General features: G+C 38.8%; 1 protein-coding gene and 2 non-coding genes across 3 annotated transcripts; 1 reads left to right on the top strand and 2 right to left on the bottom strand.

Moving 5' to 3' along the window:
* Positions 1-32: 32 nt before the first annotated feature.
* Positions 33-15,234, bottom strand: stimate (STIM activating enhance). Its single transcript, XM_059328952.1, has 8 exons — positions 14,261-15,234; positions 11,845-11,893; positions 11,647-11,742; positions 11,342-11,463; positions 10,950-11,062; positions 7,543-7,620; positions 7,173-7,316; positions 33-1,950 (listed from the first exon to the last, which is right to left on the bottom strand). Exons 1-8 carry the CDS (start codon positions 14,484-14,486, stop codon positions 1,837-1,839), a joined length of 942 nt encoding a protein of 313 aa, XP_059184935.1. The 5' UTR covers positions 14,487-15,234; the 3' UTR covers positions 33-1,836.
* trnar-acg (transfer RNA arginine (anticodon ACG)) lies at positions 5,055-5,127 on the bottom strand. Its single transcript has one exon. It is a non-coding gene; the product is annotated as a tRNA-Arg (tRNA).
* Positions 9,913-9,984, top strand: trnae-cuc (transfer RNA glutamic acid (anticodon CUC)). The gene has a single exon. It is a non-coding gene; the product is annotated as a tRNA-Glu (tRNA).
* Positions 15,235-16,133: the final 899 nt, after the last annotated feature.

Genomic DNA, 16,133 nt, shown 5'->3' with positions numbered 1-16,133 from the left:
CACTTTTTGAAATCAGGACTCTCAGCGCTGAATAGTTTATCACATCCTTTATTGGAAAAGCATTTAGAATGATAATTTACCTCCATCACTTGTCTTTATAATCATCTAGTGTTTTCACTTTTCAAAATACTAAAAGCCCTCTTTGTCCTGGCTGAGCTGAGAGTTACTATAACTGCTGCAATATGCTGTACTTTCCTCCTTTATAATGCACAGTCATTTATTCCTTGCCAACATGCCAAAAACATCAAAATGAAATCATCATCATCACCACCTCCAGCACCGTACTCGTCACAGTCACAGTATATGTCACTCTCTATTTACTTTAAAGAGGACCAGCAGTCACACTTGAACACATGCATCCACACACGTCAGTACATACAGGTATACTGTATATATACACTGGCATGCACACAACACACACACCCTTTCTCCCGACTGTCTGGTCCACACTTACTTAACAGTTTAGAGGTCTATGCATGTCACATTCTTAACATCAGAGCCTGCTGAATGCTGCTTCATGCCTGAACATCTGGAGCTCTGGTTAAAACCGTCAGAGAAAAACAAAACAAAACAAAAGTAAATCAAACCAACAAAAACACAAAAACACCTGCTGGTAATTTCACTCAGGCACATTATTGTAACAAAATTGAATCACACAAACACAAAAGGAAAAGGTGAAAGCTGTGATAAATGGGAAATTGTGCAAGAATAGTTCCCATATCTACTCTCCCTGTTGGATATAAGGAATAAAGAACACTTTTGGAACAAGCATAGTCACCTTTTTGGCCCGAAAAATAACACTCAAAACTATACAAAAAAGAAAAAAGCCCACAACTTAAATGGGACAAACAACATTCAAAGACAAATAACACACAGAGCACATTAGTAAAACAGTCACAAACAAAATGAGACTGCAGTCTTTGTGTCAACACACAGACGACACATGCGGAGCTGATATTAGAGGGTTGTTGCAGTGTGGTGCTTGCAGTCCTACAGGTTTAACAGTTGAAAGAAGTCTGTCGGGAGATAAAATTGGAAGGTTGCTGCAAGCATTAATGTGCTCCCTTTGAAATGGATAAAATTACATACAAGATATGCAGTAGTTAAGTGTGTATCTGTGCTGGAAAGTTTCAAGAGTTGCATCAATACAGTGATTCAAACACTGATGTTATGCTTCTCTAGATTTTGAGGTTGGTCCAACTGTACACACCCTCTCACACACAAGTACACACACGCATCACAGGCCATGGTGGTACATCTATATGAGAAAACAAAGACAAAGTTTACATAGAATCAACATCAGGAATACAATCACTTAGAGGACATGTTAGGCTATCAAATGTAACAAAGTCATTGAACAGTTTGTTTGCATCATGTTTGGTTCCGTTGTGGCCATTTAGATTTGTCCAACCTTATCCTGGACCACTGCGCCCATACACAGTGCCACTTAAGTCCAAACAGTATTAAACCAGTGTTAATGTTTTCTATTATACGTACATAAAGGATAAAACCATATTGGGTTTGTTTATGGTACAATTTTTTCCCCAAACTGTGTCTATAAACACTACTTGTACCATATCAAAATGAACAGTGATCCGAAGTACCTGTTTGGCTGCAAAAATATCTCCCAGTGCGAAATACAGAAGTCCTCCAGGAGTCAACATTAACGGGAAATCAATTACAGTATTTTCTTCTGTCATCCTATGTTTGAAAAGATTGTGCCAACTCCAAGGCTGACACAGAACCTGTGGAGGTATGGGGAATGTATATGTGGGCCTGCAAGGTGAACAGCAACCAGAGGAAATCTGATCCTAGCAGTTTAGCCAGGCACATGGGTCAAACAGGGATCCCCATGCGAAGCTTCTTCTTCTTCACTGTCTTCAGGCCGGTGAGTCGACGAACATCATCTTCGTCCGACTCATCCATTTCATCGTCTGCTGAGAAAAGGATCTATAAAACAGGAGAGAGAGACAGACAAATTAGACACTTTAGATGCATTCTGCACTTCACAAATGAACAGATAATGCATTATCTTGTGGTTGGTTGGTAAAAATATTAACCCTCAGGGCCCACTTTAATTTACTACCCTTTCGAGCCCTTTGGGCTGAAAATGTCCACCTCCAAAAAAATGCTATAAAAACTTTACAGATTAATATTTTTTTCTGCATAAACCTCTGGTTTTTAATCAAAGTTTTGGATATGTCAAAGATTAAGAACAAAATTGATTTTGATGCATTTCTAGTTTTTGTGTAGTGTCAGATTTAAAATGTAAATGTAATGTTCTACCCTGCTCAAAACTACCAAACATTCAAAGATTTGGAGGATTTTAACCCTTTAAATGCCAATTTGATTGCATGATGTCACTGATGTTTTATATGAGAAAAAAAACACAAAAATGTAGTTATTTTTCATATAATACATTTTTTTGGCTGGGGCATTGGTTTTTATCACAGCCTTGGATATGTCAAAGATTAAGAACAAAATTGATTTTGATGCATTTTTAGTTTTTGTGTAGTGTCAGATTTAAAATGTAATACCCTTTCAGGCCCTTTGGGCTGAAAATGTCCACCTCCAAAAAAATGCTATAAAAACTTTACAGATTAATATTTTTTTCTACTTTTTTCTGTATAAACCTCTCAAACAACTTCTTCCCTGCTCAAAACTACCAAACATTAAAATATTTTGAGAATTTTAACCCTTTAAATGCCAGTTTGATTGCACAATGTCACTGTTTTTCAAAGAAAAAACACGAAAAAATTTAGTTATTTTCCATAATAATATTTTCCAAATAATTTTTGGCTGGGCCATTGTTTTTTATCACAGCCTTGGGTAGGTCAAAGATTAAGAACAAAATTGATTTTGATGCATTTTTAGTTTTTGTGTAGTGTCAGATTTAAAATGAAAAAAAACCTTTTTGGCCACTTGATGGCAGGCATGTCCACTTCTAAATAACGCTTTAAAAATATTACTGATATATAATTTTTTCCAACTTTTTTGGATTAAATCTTTCAATCAACTTCAGTCCTGATAAAAAACTATCAAATATTCAATTATTTTCAGGATTTTAACCCTTTAAATGCCAGTTTGATTCCATGATGTCACTGTTTTTCAAAGAAAAACAAACAAAAATTGAGTTATTTTCCATTTAATAGATAATTTTTGGCTGGGGCATTTATTGGGGCATTTATTTTTTATCACAGTCTTGGATATGTCAAAGATTAGCAACAAAATTGATTTTGATGCATTTATAGTTTTTTTGTGTAGTGTCAGATTTAAAAATGTACTACCCTTTTATGGCAGACATGTCCACTTCCAAAAACACTATAAAACTATTACTGATATCTATTTTTTTCAACTTTTTTGGGTTAAATCTTTTGATCAACTTCAGTCCTCATCAAAACCATCAAATATTGCATAATCATCAGGATTTTAATCCTTAAAATGCCAGTTTGACTACATTATGCTAATGTTTCTTATGAAAACAGATTTGCTGTGTTTTGTGAGATGTGTGTGTGTTTGCTGTTTCGTGTGTCTAGACCTCACTGTTGAAAAGTTACTACTGTCATATACAGCCATATATGCACTCTTCCAAGTCAATAAAAACATGGGCACTTCAAAAAAAGCTACAGACAGTTTGTGACAGGACTCCAGCCAGGTGCAGAAACTTACAAACCGTCGTTTTTGTTTTCTCCACTGTGACCTCTTTGAAGTCTAGTAAGAGAAGAGGGACCATGTTTTTATTGACTTGAAAGAGTTAACATATGGCTCTGTATGACAGGAGTAACTTTATTAGACATTACAAGTTTACAGTAAGGTCTAGACACATGAAACAGCAAACACACACACATCTAACAAAACACAGCAAATCTTGTTTTCAAAAGAAATATTAGCATAATGTAGTCAAACTGGCATTTAAAGGGTTAAATTCCTGATGTTTATTTAATATTTGATCGTTTTGATTAGGACGGAAGTTGATCAAAAGATTTAACCCAAAAAAGTTGAAAAAAAAAATATCAGTTAATAGTTTTATAGTGTTTTTGGAAGTGGAGATGTCTGCCATAAAAGGGTAGTACATTTTAAATCTGACACTACACAAAAAACTATAAATGCATCAAAATCAATTTTGTTGCTAATCTTTAATCTTTTTTATTTGAAAAACAGTGACATCATGGAATCAAGCTGACATTTAAAGGGTTAAAATCCTGAAAATAATTGAATATTTGATAGTTTTTATCAGGACTGAAGTTGATCAAAAGATTTAACCCCAAAAAGTTGGAAAAACATATATTTCAGTAATATTTTTAAAGCGTTATTTAGAAGTGGACATGTCTGCTATCAAGTGGCCAAAAAGGGGTTTTTACAATTGAAATCTGACACTACACAAAAACTAAAAATGCATCAAAATCAATTTTGTTCTTAATCTTTGACCTATCCAAGGCTGTGATAAAAACCAATGCCCCAGCCAAAAATTATCTATTTCTTTTATTTTTTATTATTTTTATTTTTGTGTTTTTTCTTTGAAAAACAGTGACATTGTGAAATCAAACTGGCATTTAAAGGGTTAAAATTCTCAAAATCTTTTAATGTTTGGTAGTTTTGAGCAGGGCAGAAGTTGTTTGAGAGGTTTATGCAGAAAAAAGTAGAAAAAAATATTAATCTGTAAAGTTTTTATAGCATTTCTTTGGAGGTGGACATTTTCAGCCCGAAAGGGCTCGAAAGGGTAGTAAGTTTGTACACAGTGTATTATAGAGCCATTAGAAAAAATTAAATTAGAATTTCAAAATATATCAAGAAAGAAATCCTTCTTCCAAAAATCATGTCATTTGCAGTATCACAGCCAAAATTATTGCCAAAAATAAAGTGAAAAATTTCTGAAATGGCTGAAAATATCCTTAGTGGGCCCTGAGGGTGAAGCTTTTTTAAATGTTGTCTCAAGCCCAAATCAAAATAACCCTGGCGACATCATCAAAGGTTATTTCCAGACTTTAGAAAGCTTCTTCAGAGTGAATGCTGCATTACAGCCTCATGAAAACCAGGAGGGGGAAAAAGTTACACGAGCCAGCCAGGAGTCGAACCTAGAATCTTCTGATCCGTAGTCAGACGCGTTATCCATTGCGCCACTGGCCCGCCATGTGCCTACCGCTGCTGAGAGCAATACATGTTTCAGTGCAGCTGTGCCCATCCCCCCCACTCTCTGCTGACAGCACTGTGGCCATCTGCACAACACGAGCAGGTAGTGAAACAGACCATGATGCTGCTGGCTTTGCCCACTGAGATGTTAAAATGTTTTGAATAGCAGCTTTACATTTCCTTTTGTGATCTAAAAACATATTAACATATTGTCCACCAAGAAGAAACTAATTATAACAGCAAGAACACTGTGTTGGTCAATAATCTAAACAGCAATTAGATTTGTGTTGTCTGTTAACAAAACAAAATTCAGACTCCAGTCTGATATTGAATTCATGTGTTTTTTATGAAATAATTAGTAAAAAAAAGTAGGCATAAATGACTTAGAGTCAGCACAATGCTTTTGTTCCATGTACCATTTCCATAAACTCAAACACAAATAGGATTGAATGATGTTGACTTAAAAGCTGAATGTGCCCGAAATAGGAGATTTCAAGTCCACCATAGGACAGACTGCAGGGACATAATGTTATCTGGCCTTGATTGTGGCATTCATTTGACCCCTCACTGACCAACACATTCTAGTAAAATTATTGTGTACACAGTCAGTGCGTTTACATGCACAGTTTAATCGAGCTATGCTTAAAATTCAATTTTGGCGTCTAATCTGACTTCTGTCCTGGTCCCAGTTTACATGCAACTGAAAAAAATCGAATAGTTGATGGGAACGTGTCCTCCTCCTCAACACTAGGTGGCGATATGCGTCGTTTCAGCGGGTTAATACGGCCCCCTTTCCAGTTGACCTATTACGTCAAAATAAACAAGTGGAGAAAGGCGGGAAACCGGCATTTTCAAACAACAAGATAGACAGTGATTTTATTATAGACACGAGCACCAGATGCTGTTGAAGGGCTACAACAGTGGCCTGTCTTCGGGTTCGACACTTTGTGCCGTCGCAACTGACCTGCTACTGCAACCTGCTACTGCGACTGGCTTTCTTGGATGTTTTTGTTTTGTTTTTGTCATACGCCAGCACGGGGGTGGAGGGGGTTGCAGCATGCATACATGTGTTGTCTTGTCATACATGCCGGCAAAAATCGAATTTCGCATTATCTGGGTGTCTTAATTGGAGTTGGAGAACTCTGAAATTAGTCGGACTAACACGTTAACATGCACTTCAGTTGTCCAGTTATAGTCTGATTAAGGCAATAATTCGTTTTACTGAGTGTCTAGCTTGTGTCTGCTGCTATACCCACTTCAGCCCAACACAGTGATGCAGGTCAATTGAAAGGCGCAATGAATCAACATAATGTGTAAAGTTGGTCATGAGTCAGCCCGGAGTCAAAGTTAGGATCTTCTGATTTATTGTCAAATGCATTAATCATTGCACCCCTTGCCCACTGTGTTGTGCCATCATCAGAAAACACAGATCAGCAGTCAAAACCTGCATACCAGATTTCTTCCTCTTGACTTCTGTTTGACCTATACTTCTCATCTCTGCTTAATTATCTGACCACAGGAAGAACGGTATCACATGTTTAACAGCCCGTTCAACAGCAGTTAAAAGGGAAGTGAAGCATGTTTGAGTTATAAATCAACATCGCTTGTAATAAAAGAGGAGATAACAAGTAGGAGATTAATGGTTCTGTTTGCATCTGTATTGTTTAACCATTTTTAGTATATTTTTAATTGTATCATTTTCCCCATTGAAGACTTAAGACTTTGATTTTTGTTATTAAATTCCTACAGACATAAATAAGCTCAGACTGACACAAGAAAAAGCCTTGCTGAAGCTGGTTGTCTAGGAGGGTACAGAAGTAATCGTAATATTGAAGTGCAAAAGAGTTAAAATCCCCATACATATGGAATAGTCACCCAAGTATTGTCATAGTATTGAATTGACAGAAAAGTGTATTGTCTGAGCCCAATAAAAATATCAGAATCAGTTGGTACTGCTGCTCCAACAGAAGCTGGTTCTGAAACCACGGTTTAAGTCTTATCCATGGTGTGCCCTACAGCTGTATTACTACACTGAGACTTACCTCTGACTCTGAGTCATCATGGGACAAAGCTCGTCTGTAGCGCACTTTGCTGTTACCCCGTGAGTCTTCCTCTCTCTCCTCCAGCTTTGCTTTTGTCCTGTGCTTCTTCATTAGGAAATTATCTACCACCCAGAACATGAGGGCCTGAAGGGAACACAGGGCATACTGTGGTGAACGACATTTAATGTGATTTTTATATTATACACTAAAACTATAAAGATTTTACATTCAAACATACACAAGACAATGGTTATGGTGTGAACAAGCAGTATTGATTTAAAATCTCACTGGAAACATGAATTGTTGGTGCAGCAGGAGCTGTAAAATCAATCGGTGTGCAAAGAAAAACACATCGTAACAGCAGACTTACATTGATGAAGAACGGAACGATGAGCATGACGATGGCCAGCTCCAGCTCCGGATTCTCTATGGGGTTGAGGAGAGCCAGCTGCGACACACACACACACACACACACACACACACAAGCACAGATATAAGCATATATATGGCAACGGAGACAGCACACCTAGCCTCAGACTAATGTCTTGTCAAATACTTTTTAAAAATATGTTTTTTCCCATATTCTCTGTCTCAATATGAGTCTACCTTGAGGCTACCTGACTGCAATATTGATGTATTATTATACCTAAATATATCCATGGGGTTCAAGGGTGCATCGATTGCTCTGTAGTTCTTTCAGCACCTTTGTCCAGTGGCAGTGTTAGGCCTGGGCGTCTAAGCCAATAGCAGCAAATATTTCACGAATAGCCCCACACTTTCCAGACCAATGTAGGAGTGACTTCTCCTGCCTGCCTCTGCTTGACCTGAAAGGTGAATTGCTCTCCACCTATAAAGCCTGGAGCTATTCATAAGACTCCTAAGTCTAAAGACGCTGCTGCCTCTGTTCCTCAATGTATTGGAAGAGTTTAAATAGTCCCTATGGCAAGATGAGGCCGGCAGCATTTTGACCACGTCCCTCCAAAATGTCATCTCATTTCTGAAGGTTCACAAAGGAGATAAGGGCTTTCAAAACCTTTTTTTTGTTTTGTTTTCTCGCCATTTACGTTTGGAGGAAAGGTGTAAGTACACAGAAAAAGCTACAGCTTTAAAAATACCTGTGTAGGTGTGGACAAGGCATAAGTGTTCAATGTTCAGTTGGGAAATAATAAAGTAAGATAGATCACTGGAGCAAACACCACAACCTTGCATCTGCATGAGTTTACCTGGTGCTTGAACCGAAAATAACCTAAGGGAACGTTTAGTATATGTGATAATTTGCTCAACAAATTTGCTGAAGGGATTGTGACGGTTAAACCACCCCTGTTACAAAATGTACTTTGTGTCTCATGAGTTTATATTCTGTCTACTAAAGAAAAGAAAGTATGTAATGCATCTAGAAAAGCTGTATGATAGCACCTTAAAATGCTTAACAGTGCTAATGACCTTTACAGAAGAAAATCTGCAAGCCTAGCAGGCTACCAAAATGGCATACATTTCTGCATGAGCGTTGCAAGTGCTAAACAGGACTTATCAAGTTTAAAATAACTACTGTGCCATCACATTTATAACTATTACCTTCAACAAGGAGGGTTTTTTTAGTGTGGTTTGCTTGTCTGTTTGTCAACAGGATTACAGAAAAACTACTGGCCTGATTTTCATGAAACTGGGTGGATCATGTGTTAAGGAAGAACCCATTACATGCACCAATCTAATTAACAATGCACATTAATTATAATTCACTTTCATTAACTTTGAAAGATAGTCCTTATATAGGTACATTGGAACTGGGATCCTGCAGGACAACACAAAAGTTCTGCGAGGGGCTGGTTTAAACTGTCAAAAAATAATCAGTGGGTCCTGGGATTTAGCAAGCGCTAATCAGAAGGATGGAGTCAACAAATTAAGTTGAAAATAAAGTGTGCTCACACTGCATTCCCCGTCACTTGATCGAGTTGTTTTAAGAACAACTGGTGGTCTAGCGGCTAGGATTTGGCATGCTCTCCGCCGGAGATTAACTAGAAGGATGGAGTCAACAAATGAGGTTAAAAATATAAATAAAACATAAACCTTGCTAGCCAGCTTGCTAGCACTGTCCTGTTTGTGTTTCAGCAGGACCCTGTCCAAAACAACAATGCAGCTCAAATTGCCAAAAAGATGTACTGATAGATTCACCATTGTTTCTGAATCTTTCCAAACACTTCCTGTAATTTAGCAAACACGTAACCTGCCAAAGACCACGTTTTGTTTTTACCGTGTTTCTCATTACCTTGAAAAAAGAAAAAAAATTGATTTAATTAGGAGAAGCAGTCTGGCGAGAGTGACGTCCTCCTTATAACAACCACTTCAACACAAAAAAGTGTTTTCAACGGTTACTGTGATGTCTTCAAGATTTTAGCTGCTTTTCCATCATCAACTTCTCACAGAACTTCATCTGTGTCCCTTTTTGCAGTGCCACTCTCCAACTGCACTGTTACTGATGTGTGCTGCAGGGGCACTGTTTGACCAAAACACAAATATATATATATATACCAATGGGGGAAAATCTAAAATTTGTTAAGTTAATGAAGAACTGTTTTGTGGGGCTTGGTCTGTATACATGGTCATACATTTTTTTTGGGTGCGGGCTGGAGCCCTTCTAGTTGCTACTGTATCTTTTGGTGCTTCTAAACCCCGACTAGAGACCTAATGATGCTTCAACAGCTGTCAAATGACATTCAACAGACAAGACCCCCACCAGAAGTCCCTGTTGGTCTAGTGGTTAGGATTCGGCGCTCTCACCGCCGCGGCCCGGGTTCGATTCCCGGTCAGGGAACACCTTATTATGTCACTTCAAGAATGCGCATAAAAATATGCAGTAGTGAAAGCAATACACATTCCTGTTTCACAGCACAAAACTGATAGACATGAGGAGCTAATGTGCAAACAAAGGCACAGGAAAACTGCAAGCCAGTAAACCATACATGCTAAAGAAATCAACTGACCGATATATCGTTCGGCTGTTTGCCAGCGCAGGCATATGGGTATCTTTAGATATCAGCTAATGTGTTTTCCAACATGCGTGAATATAAAAACTTTGCTTCTGTTGATTTGGATATTGATTTCATTTAAATGTATTCCTTATTTAAACCGTCAGCGGTTGACTGATACTGGTTGATCAATGTAAAAACCATACTGAGTTTGATGTTATGTTATGTCTCAGTACACTGGACTTAAATGTATTCCACCTAGACACAACAGTCAAGATTTATGTGACAAATCAAGGTATGGTTAGTTGTTTTGGTCAAGAAGTTTGTGCTAAATCATCCTGTCTCATGGTTAGCTTGACTTGACTCAGCATCCCTGGTGGTTAAGTGGTTAGGATTCGACGCTCTCACCGCCGGGTTCAATTCCCGGTCAGGGAACAGCTTTTTATGTGTCTTTTATGTAGCATTGCATACAATTTAGAGGTACTTTTCTTAGACGAAGAAGTATGTTTACATACACACTCATACCCCAGCTTACCGTGTGAAATCAAAACATAACTGCAGATTTAAATGTGCCACAAAATGTGCAAAATTCATCAGATGTTTTAGAAATCAAACTTTAAGTTTTAGTTTAATTTTGGTGCTTTTCTTTTCTTTTCTCTTCAGTCAATAATCAATAATTGTTCTGGAGAGTGCTGAAACATTTGTATATATTGATAATTTGTCTTTCAAAAGGATAATTCAATATTCCTGGGGACTACAGTGAATTGCTACTGAATATTTTAACATCCGTTCAGCTGTTTTTTTTCCTAACCTTCTTCCACTGGGGGATGAGGAGGACCAGCATGATGAGGACTTTCTCAAACATCATGATGAGGATGTAGAGGATACACTGGCCCAACCATGCTGTGCACTGCACTGGCTCTCCTACACACACACACACACACACACACACACAGAGGAAAAAAGAGACAGGTTACTGTCAAAAATCTGCGTAGGTATGTGTTCAGCTTATGTTGCAAGGATCCTTATTAGATTTCACTGCTACACAAACAGTTTCAGGGACAAAAGAAGGCACTAGCACTATAAGAAATGATACTGCAGCACTGCAGTATTAAGGGCAGCTACTGCCATCCATTGGGCATTACAGGCACTTGAGGAATGTGCTGGAGCTCCCACTTTATCACTCACACACATGGTCCTTACCATATTCTCCAAAACGCAGAGAGTCCCACTGCCTCCACTCTACAATAGCACTGACAGCTCTCACCCCGGCATAGATCAGCAACATTCCCAGAGAAGCATCCAACAGGAAGTTAATGAGGTATCTGGTACAGACGGGAAAGTGAATGTAATTTGAATCTGCAGTGAGAGCTTTCCTATTGGACATCATTGTGACTCTTTGGTAAGAATTAAATACTTCATTTTAACACAATTTCTTGGAAAAATATCTGTAACATGTGGAGCCCAAGGAGCTCTGAGGAGAACACTCAATAACAAGACCAACTCACAGTGAGCAAGGATCCTCCTCTGTGAGGTCTGACAAGTAGACATTGGCAAAGTGGATGAACAGCATCCCAATGGCCTGTTTTGAGGTGTCCAGGAACCTGCAGAGAGATGGGACAGTTGATATGCTTCTAAAGCACTCCAGCAGGATTCATTTGATGCCTTTGCACAGAAATTAATATAAGCTGGCTCAGCTGCCTTACCAGATCCTCCAGGGTCTTCTCTCATGTTTTGGCTCCCTGAAGCGTTTCACTATGGAGGAAAGAGTGTAACAAAAAGATTTTAATACAGATCACTCATACAAACACAGAGGCACACAGGACAAATCAAACAGAATCTATTTCATTTTATTTAACCAAATTACAACCCTCCTGTGAGCTGCCAAGGGTACAATGAACATTTTGTTGGTTTTATAGAAGATCTGTTTAGTTCAACTGAAATTATTTCCTTTCACTGACATATTTATGATTTGGAGATGAGGGCTGACATCCTCTTTAGTGCAACCAAAACGAGTAGGCTCACAGCAAAGATATCAAACAGCTTCTCATCGTGCTGACAGAGAAATGATTAGCAACGGTTTGAGTTAAAGGGAGACAAACTGAACGATACAGATCTATATATGGGCAAGAGCAGGAGCAAGAGCAATATGTTGTTGGTCAAAGAGGAAGCAGAAGTACTACCCCAGACCATGACCTAATATCAGGGTTCGCACACTTTTTCAGTGGTCAAATTCAAGCATTTTCAAGGATTTCAAGCATCCATACAAACCCTGTAATATGACATGCAGCAGCCGTGAAATAATTAAACTGATATTCTCATTTTCAGCTCACTTGTATGTTAAAGGAAACAGGGAAACATGTCATAAGAGATGGCCAAAGGGAGATCAAAGTCTCATCAAAGTGAATCAGACTCTAAATACTTCCATGTTTCATTATCAAAACCTGGCTAAGTTAAGAAACATAGCATTGATAAAATTACGATTAAACTAAAAAAAAATAGGACTTAGTTGTGTCACAAAGAAAAAACTCTGCAAATACTAAATTAATGTGTGTGTGCATGCATGTATGAATGAGGCATACAAGTTTGCAAATAACTCTATAAAATCCCAGTGTGTGAAGGAATAAGAAGGGTTTTATGTAAAAAGGCTGATCATTGAAAGCAGTGTCCAACACAATAGTGGCTTGTTTTCCATGACACCCCCACTACCATCTTCTTTTATCTCCAAATGAGACAGAGCTGCATGATGAGAGGGGGGCTTCACCACTTTATGACATCACTGAGTACATTTTCTAACACAGACTGTTAATGCATTGATCAAAGCTGTGATATCTCAGCTGGATAATTACTTTCTACACAAGCTCCCTTAAGTTACAGTGAACCCATCAAACAATCCAACCTCTCAAAACTTGCACTGAATCCTGTGGTGGTACCTGACTATTTCTTCAAGACTTTTTGTGCTTTCATGCAGGCAGCCTATACTGCAAGCTGTGACCTCAGTTTCTGCTCTGAACACAAGTGTGACTTCAGTCCAAACACACCCTTTGTGCAGCTGGGTGTGATGTGAACGCAGGCAGAGGCCTCAGCCTGCTCCTTCTGCTCACAGAGCTGCCTCTGGAAAAAAAAAGGTCTAAAATGCTGAACATTCCTCATTGCTGCAAGGCTACTGGGACACAAGAAACTGAGGCTGCTCTCATTAGGTCACACAGCTGTCTGTGCTGTGCCAGACACTGACTGAACGGAACCATGGCTAAAGCCGAAGTGTGATTTTTCTTGCTGTGCAAATGTTTCCCTCTCTATCTAAATATGATTTTGGCTGCCCAGATCTAATGTTAAAGCCACTTCAGAAAGAGCTGGAAACAAACCTGTGCAGTGGAAACAGCTGGAGAAATTAAACAATAATGACCTTAGTGGACAACAGTTGTGAAAAATCAATTTGTGCAATGTTTTTGAAATGCACACATACCAATTCTTACAAAAAGTAAGTCCTCAGTAAAGATAAATTAAGTAGCATCCACTACAGGTACCTTACTTTGCAAAAGTTTTTCTAAATTAACAGAGGGACAGTATATTGTCTGTAAATCAGTATTTCACAAGTGATTTGTCACCTTCGGGCAATCACAGTTTCAGAGAACCTCCAACTCACATCATCAAGCAAATTCTTTTTCCCTGCCATTGTTCCCTTAACTTCATTACTTTTTACAAACTGACTGTCACCTGCAAAACAAAACCCCTATGGTGTAAACCATATAAGCTTATTTCCAGTTAGGCATTATCATGACTGAGTGGACATTATCAATATTACATAGCAGGAAGGTCAAACATGTATCACGAAGAATATAGTGTAAGCAGCTTTTATTACAACCACAGCAAATAACTTCAACAAGAGAAGAAGTCACCAGGTGTAGTGTTACATTGAAGTAATAATTTAAGTTTTTAAAAACAGAAAGTCTGTATATCTGAGTGATGTTTGCCTTTTGTTGTTATAGACTGGGGCATGAGCCTCCCAGCTGAAATCAATATCGCATTTGATTAACTGAGTGATGCTATTGGATAATTGCCGGTCACATCAGCCGCTGGTGTCAGATATCTGACACACAGCAGACCAGGAGGCATACTCACACATCAGCGTGCTGAAAGCCATCACCGCCAGAAGTCCTTGCAGGAAAATCCCTAACGAGTCCATTAAGGCGCCATTCTCACACCCCCGGTTATCAGGACCTGGCGTCGGACTGGTGGGCACCGATGTGTTGGAAAAGGACACGGCGGGCAGCGCTGCTACTCCTGGACCTGCCAATGCTACGGCTCCGAGCTGGGACAGCATGTTGACACCGCTAACAGCAGCCATTGGACATAAGAGCTGCACCAGACTACTTGATGAAGAGCAGGAGCTTCTCACACACGGACTGTGTGCTTCCCAGACCTCTCCAGCAGTTATTAGTCAGCTAATCGATATGTTAAGCTGGACAGTCTTCGGTGAAAGCTGGTGGCATCCTCTCACTTCCAAGCGCCCACTCATTCTCCTGCTTCAGACATCCATGCAGTCATAATTGTTTTTCCATAGGATAAGTAATGCCGTCGCTCTAAGAGGTTGCAAGAAGTTGCAATGACCGTTAGCTTTAAGTGACTCGTCTACGCACTGCAACATTAAAAATCAATAGCTACTTTAGTTGCTCCGTGAAGCAGTGAACAGTTCCTGGCTGCGAGCTAGCACTACTATCAGACACGCAAGAAGCTAAACCTGAATCATGTAGCTATTAAAACAGAAATAAACCGCGTCATAACTTATTTAAATGTGTAGGTATACCAGAAGTGGAATTTCGCCGACAGACAAGCGTCCATAGTAAGGAGATCCAGCGGCTGAGATGCTACCTAGCTAGCCTCCAAGCTAACCGCTCAGTTCCATGAGCTAACACCAGGCTACAAAACTTGTTTTTATCTCAGGCATTGAAAACCGCGAGTGCACCGGTTCCTCGTATTTTTGGCGGTTGTAGAATGTTCTCGTCAGTATATGTCAAGAAATGAAAAGGAAAAATTGCAGGTCACGGCTCGCGTATATTCAGCTGCTTCCCTGCCCAGCAGTGCCCACTCATGTTGACAGACGTAATGTCACGTGACGTACGTTGGCCTGAACTGCATGCTGGGAAATGTATGAAAACAGGAGCCGGTTAAAATGTGTTCACTTTTTTTTTTATTGCAGTCTTTTCATTAAATAGCAGTTATAATCTTCAAATAGGAATAAAAGGCTGCTCAACTGCTTTGAATACAGCTGAAACTACAAGTTAGTAAACAAAAAACCTACGGAGGCTTTTCTCACAAAAAGAAGCACATTACAGTAAACCACACTACACAAACTGGTAAAAAGAGGGAAAAACTGATTTACAAAAGCATTTGATAATATCTTCTTGCTTTAAACTGCCCATTTACCATGAAGGTAACTGTTGAAAACAATGGCTATTGAACTGATAATGGCTCAAATAATCAACTGAAGCTCAATTAGTTATACACCCCATTTGAGAAAGTTTGGGCAAATTCTGTGCAAATATACTGTATATTTAGGGCATTTACACATTGCTTAGTTAATTGCTCAATATTTTCTTTCTAATCACCCTGTTGCACTAGAAGATATTTGCTTATTTACACTATGTACAAACATGGACTGTTGTATTTGCACACCAGCATACAGTACATGGTTTTCTTGTGCTTGTAGTACGGAGTTCTTACAATATAAACTGATCTTACATACTGTAGAAGCTTGAAAGAGAGAGCAATTTGATCTCTTGGGATGAAGGCCCTGTTTACATCTGTTTTTGAGCAGATTGTATCCTCAAATTCCTTACCTTGCAACTGCACACTGTGAATGTTCTATTGTATTTACGGTCAGTATATTTAATATAATATTGCCTATGGCTGTCAAGAACCTTGGAAAACGTATTTCCTGTGCAACTTCCAGTTTTATGTGTGCAAATTAAGGGGGCAATTTATCTCAAAGAAT

This window comes from Centropristis striata, chromosome 3, assembly GCF_030273125.1.
Source record: "Centropristis striata isolate RG_2023a ecotype Rhode Island chromosome 3, C.striata_1.0, whole genome shotgun sequence".
In the NCBI taxonomy this organism is placed as follows: Eukaryota; Metazoa; Chordata; class Actinopteri; order Perciformes; family Serranidae; genus Centropristis; species Centropristis striata.
The sequence above is the reverse complement of the archived record's forward strand: the minus strand, read 5'-3'. Positions and strand labels throughout refer to the sequence as shown.

What these genes read in the sequence shown, in the direction of transcription:
- stimate (XM_059328952.1), bottom strand. Translation starts at nt 14,486, where the DNA reads ATGGCTGCTGTTAGCGGTGTCAACATGCTGTCCCAGCTCGGAGCCGTA. An exon ending in AGAAGACCCTGGAGGATCTG is followed by an intron (nt 11,743 to 11,844) that starts GTAAGGCAGCTG and finishes ATCTCTCTGCAG; the next exon opens with GTTCCTGGACACCTCAAAAC. An exon ending in TCATCCCCCAGTGGAAGAAG is followed by an intron (nt 7,621 to 10,949) that starts GTTAGGAAAAAA and finishes TGTGTGTCGCAG; the next exon opens with CTGGCTCTCCTCAACCCCAT.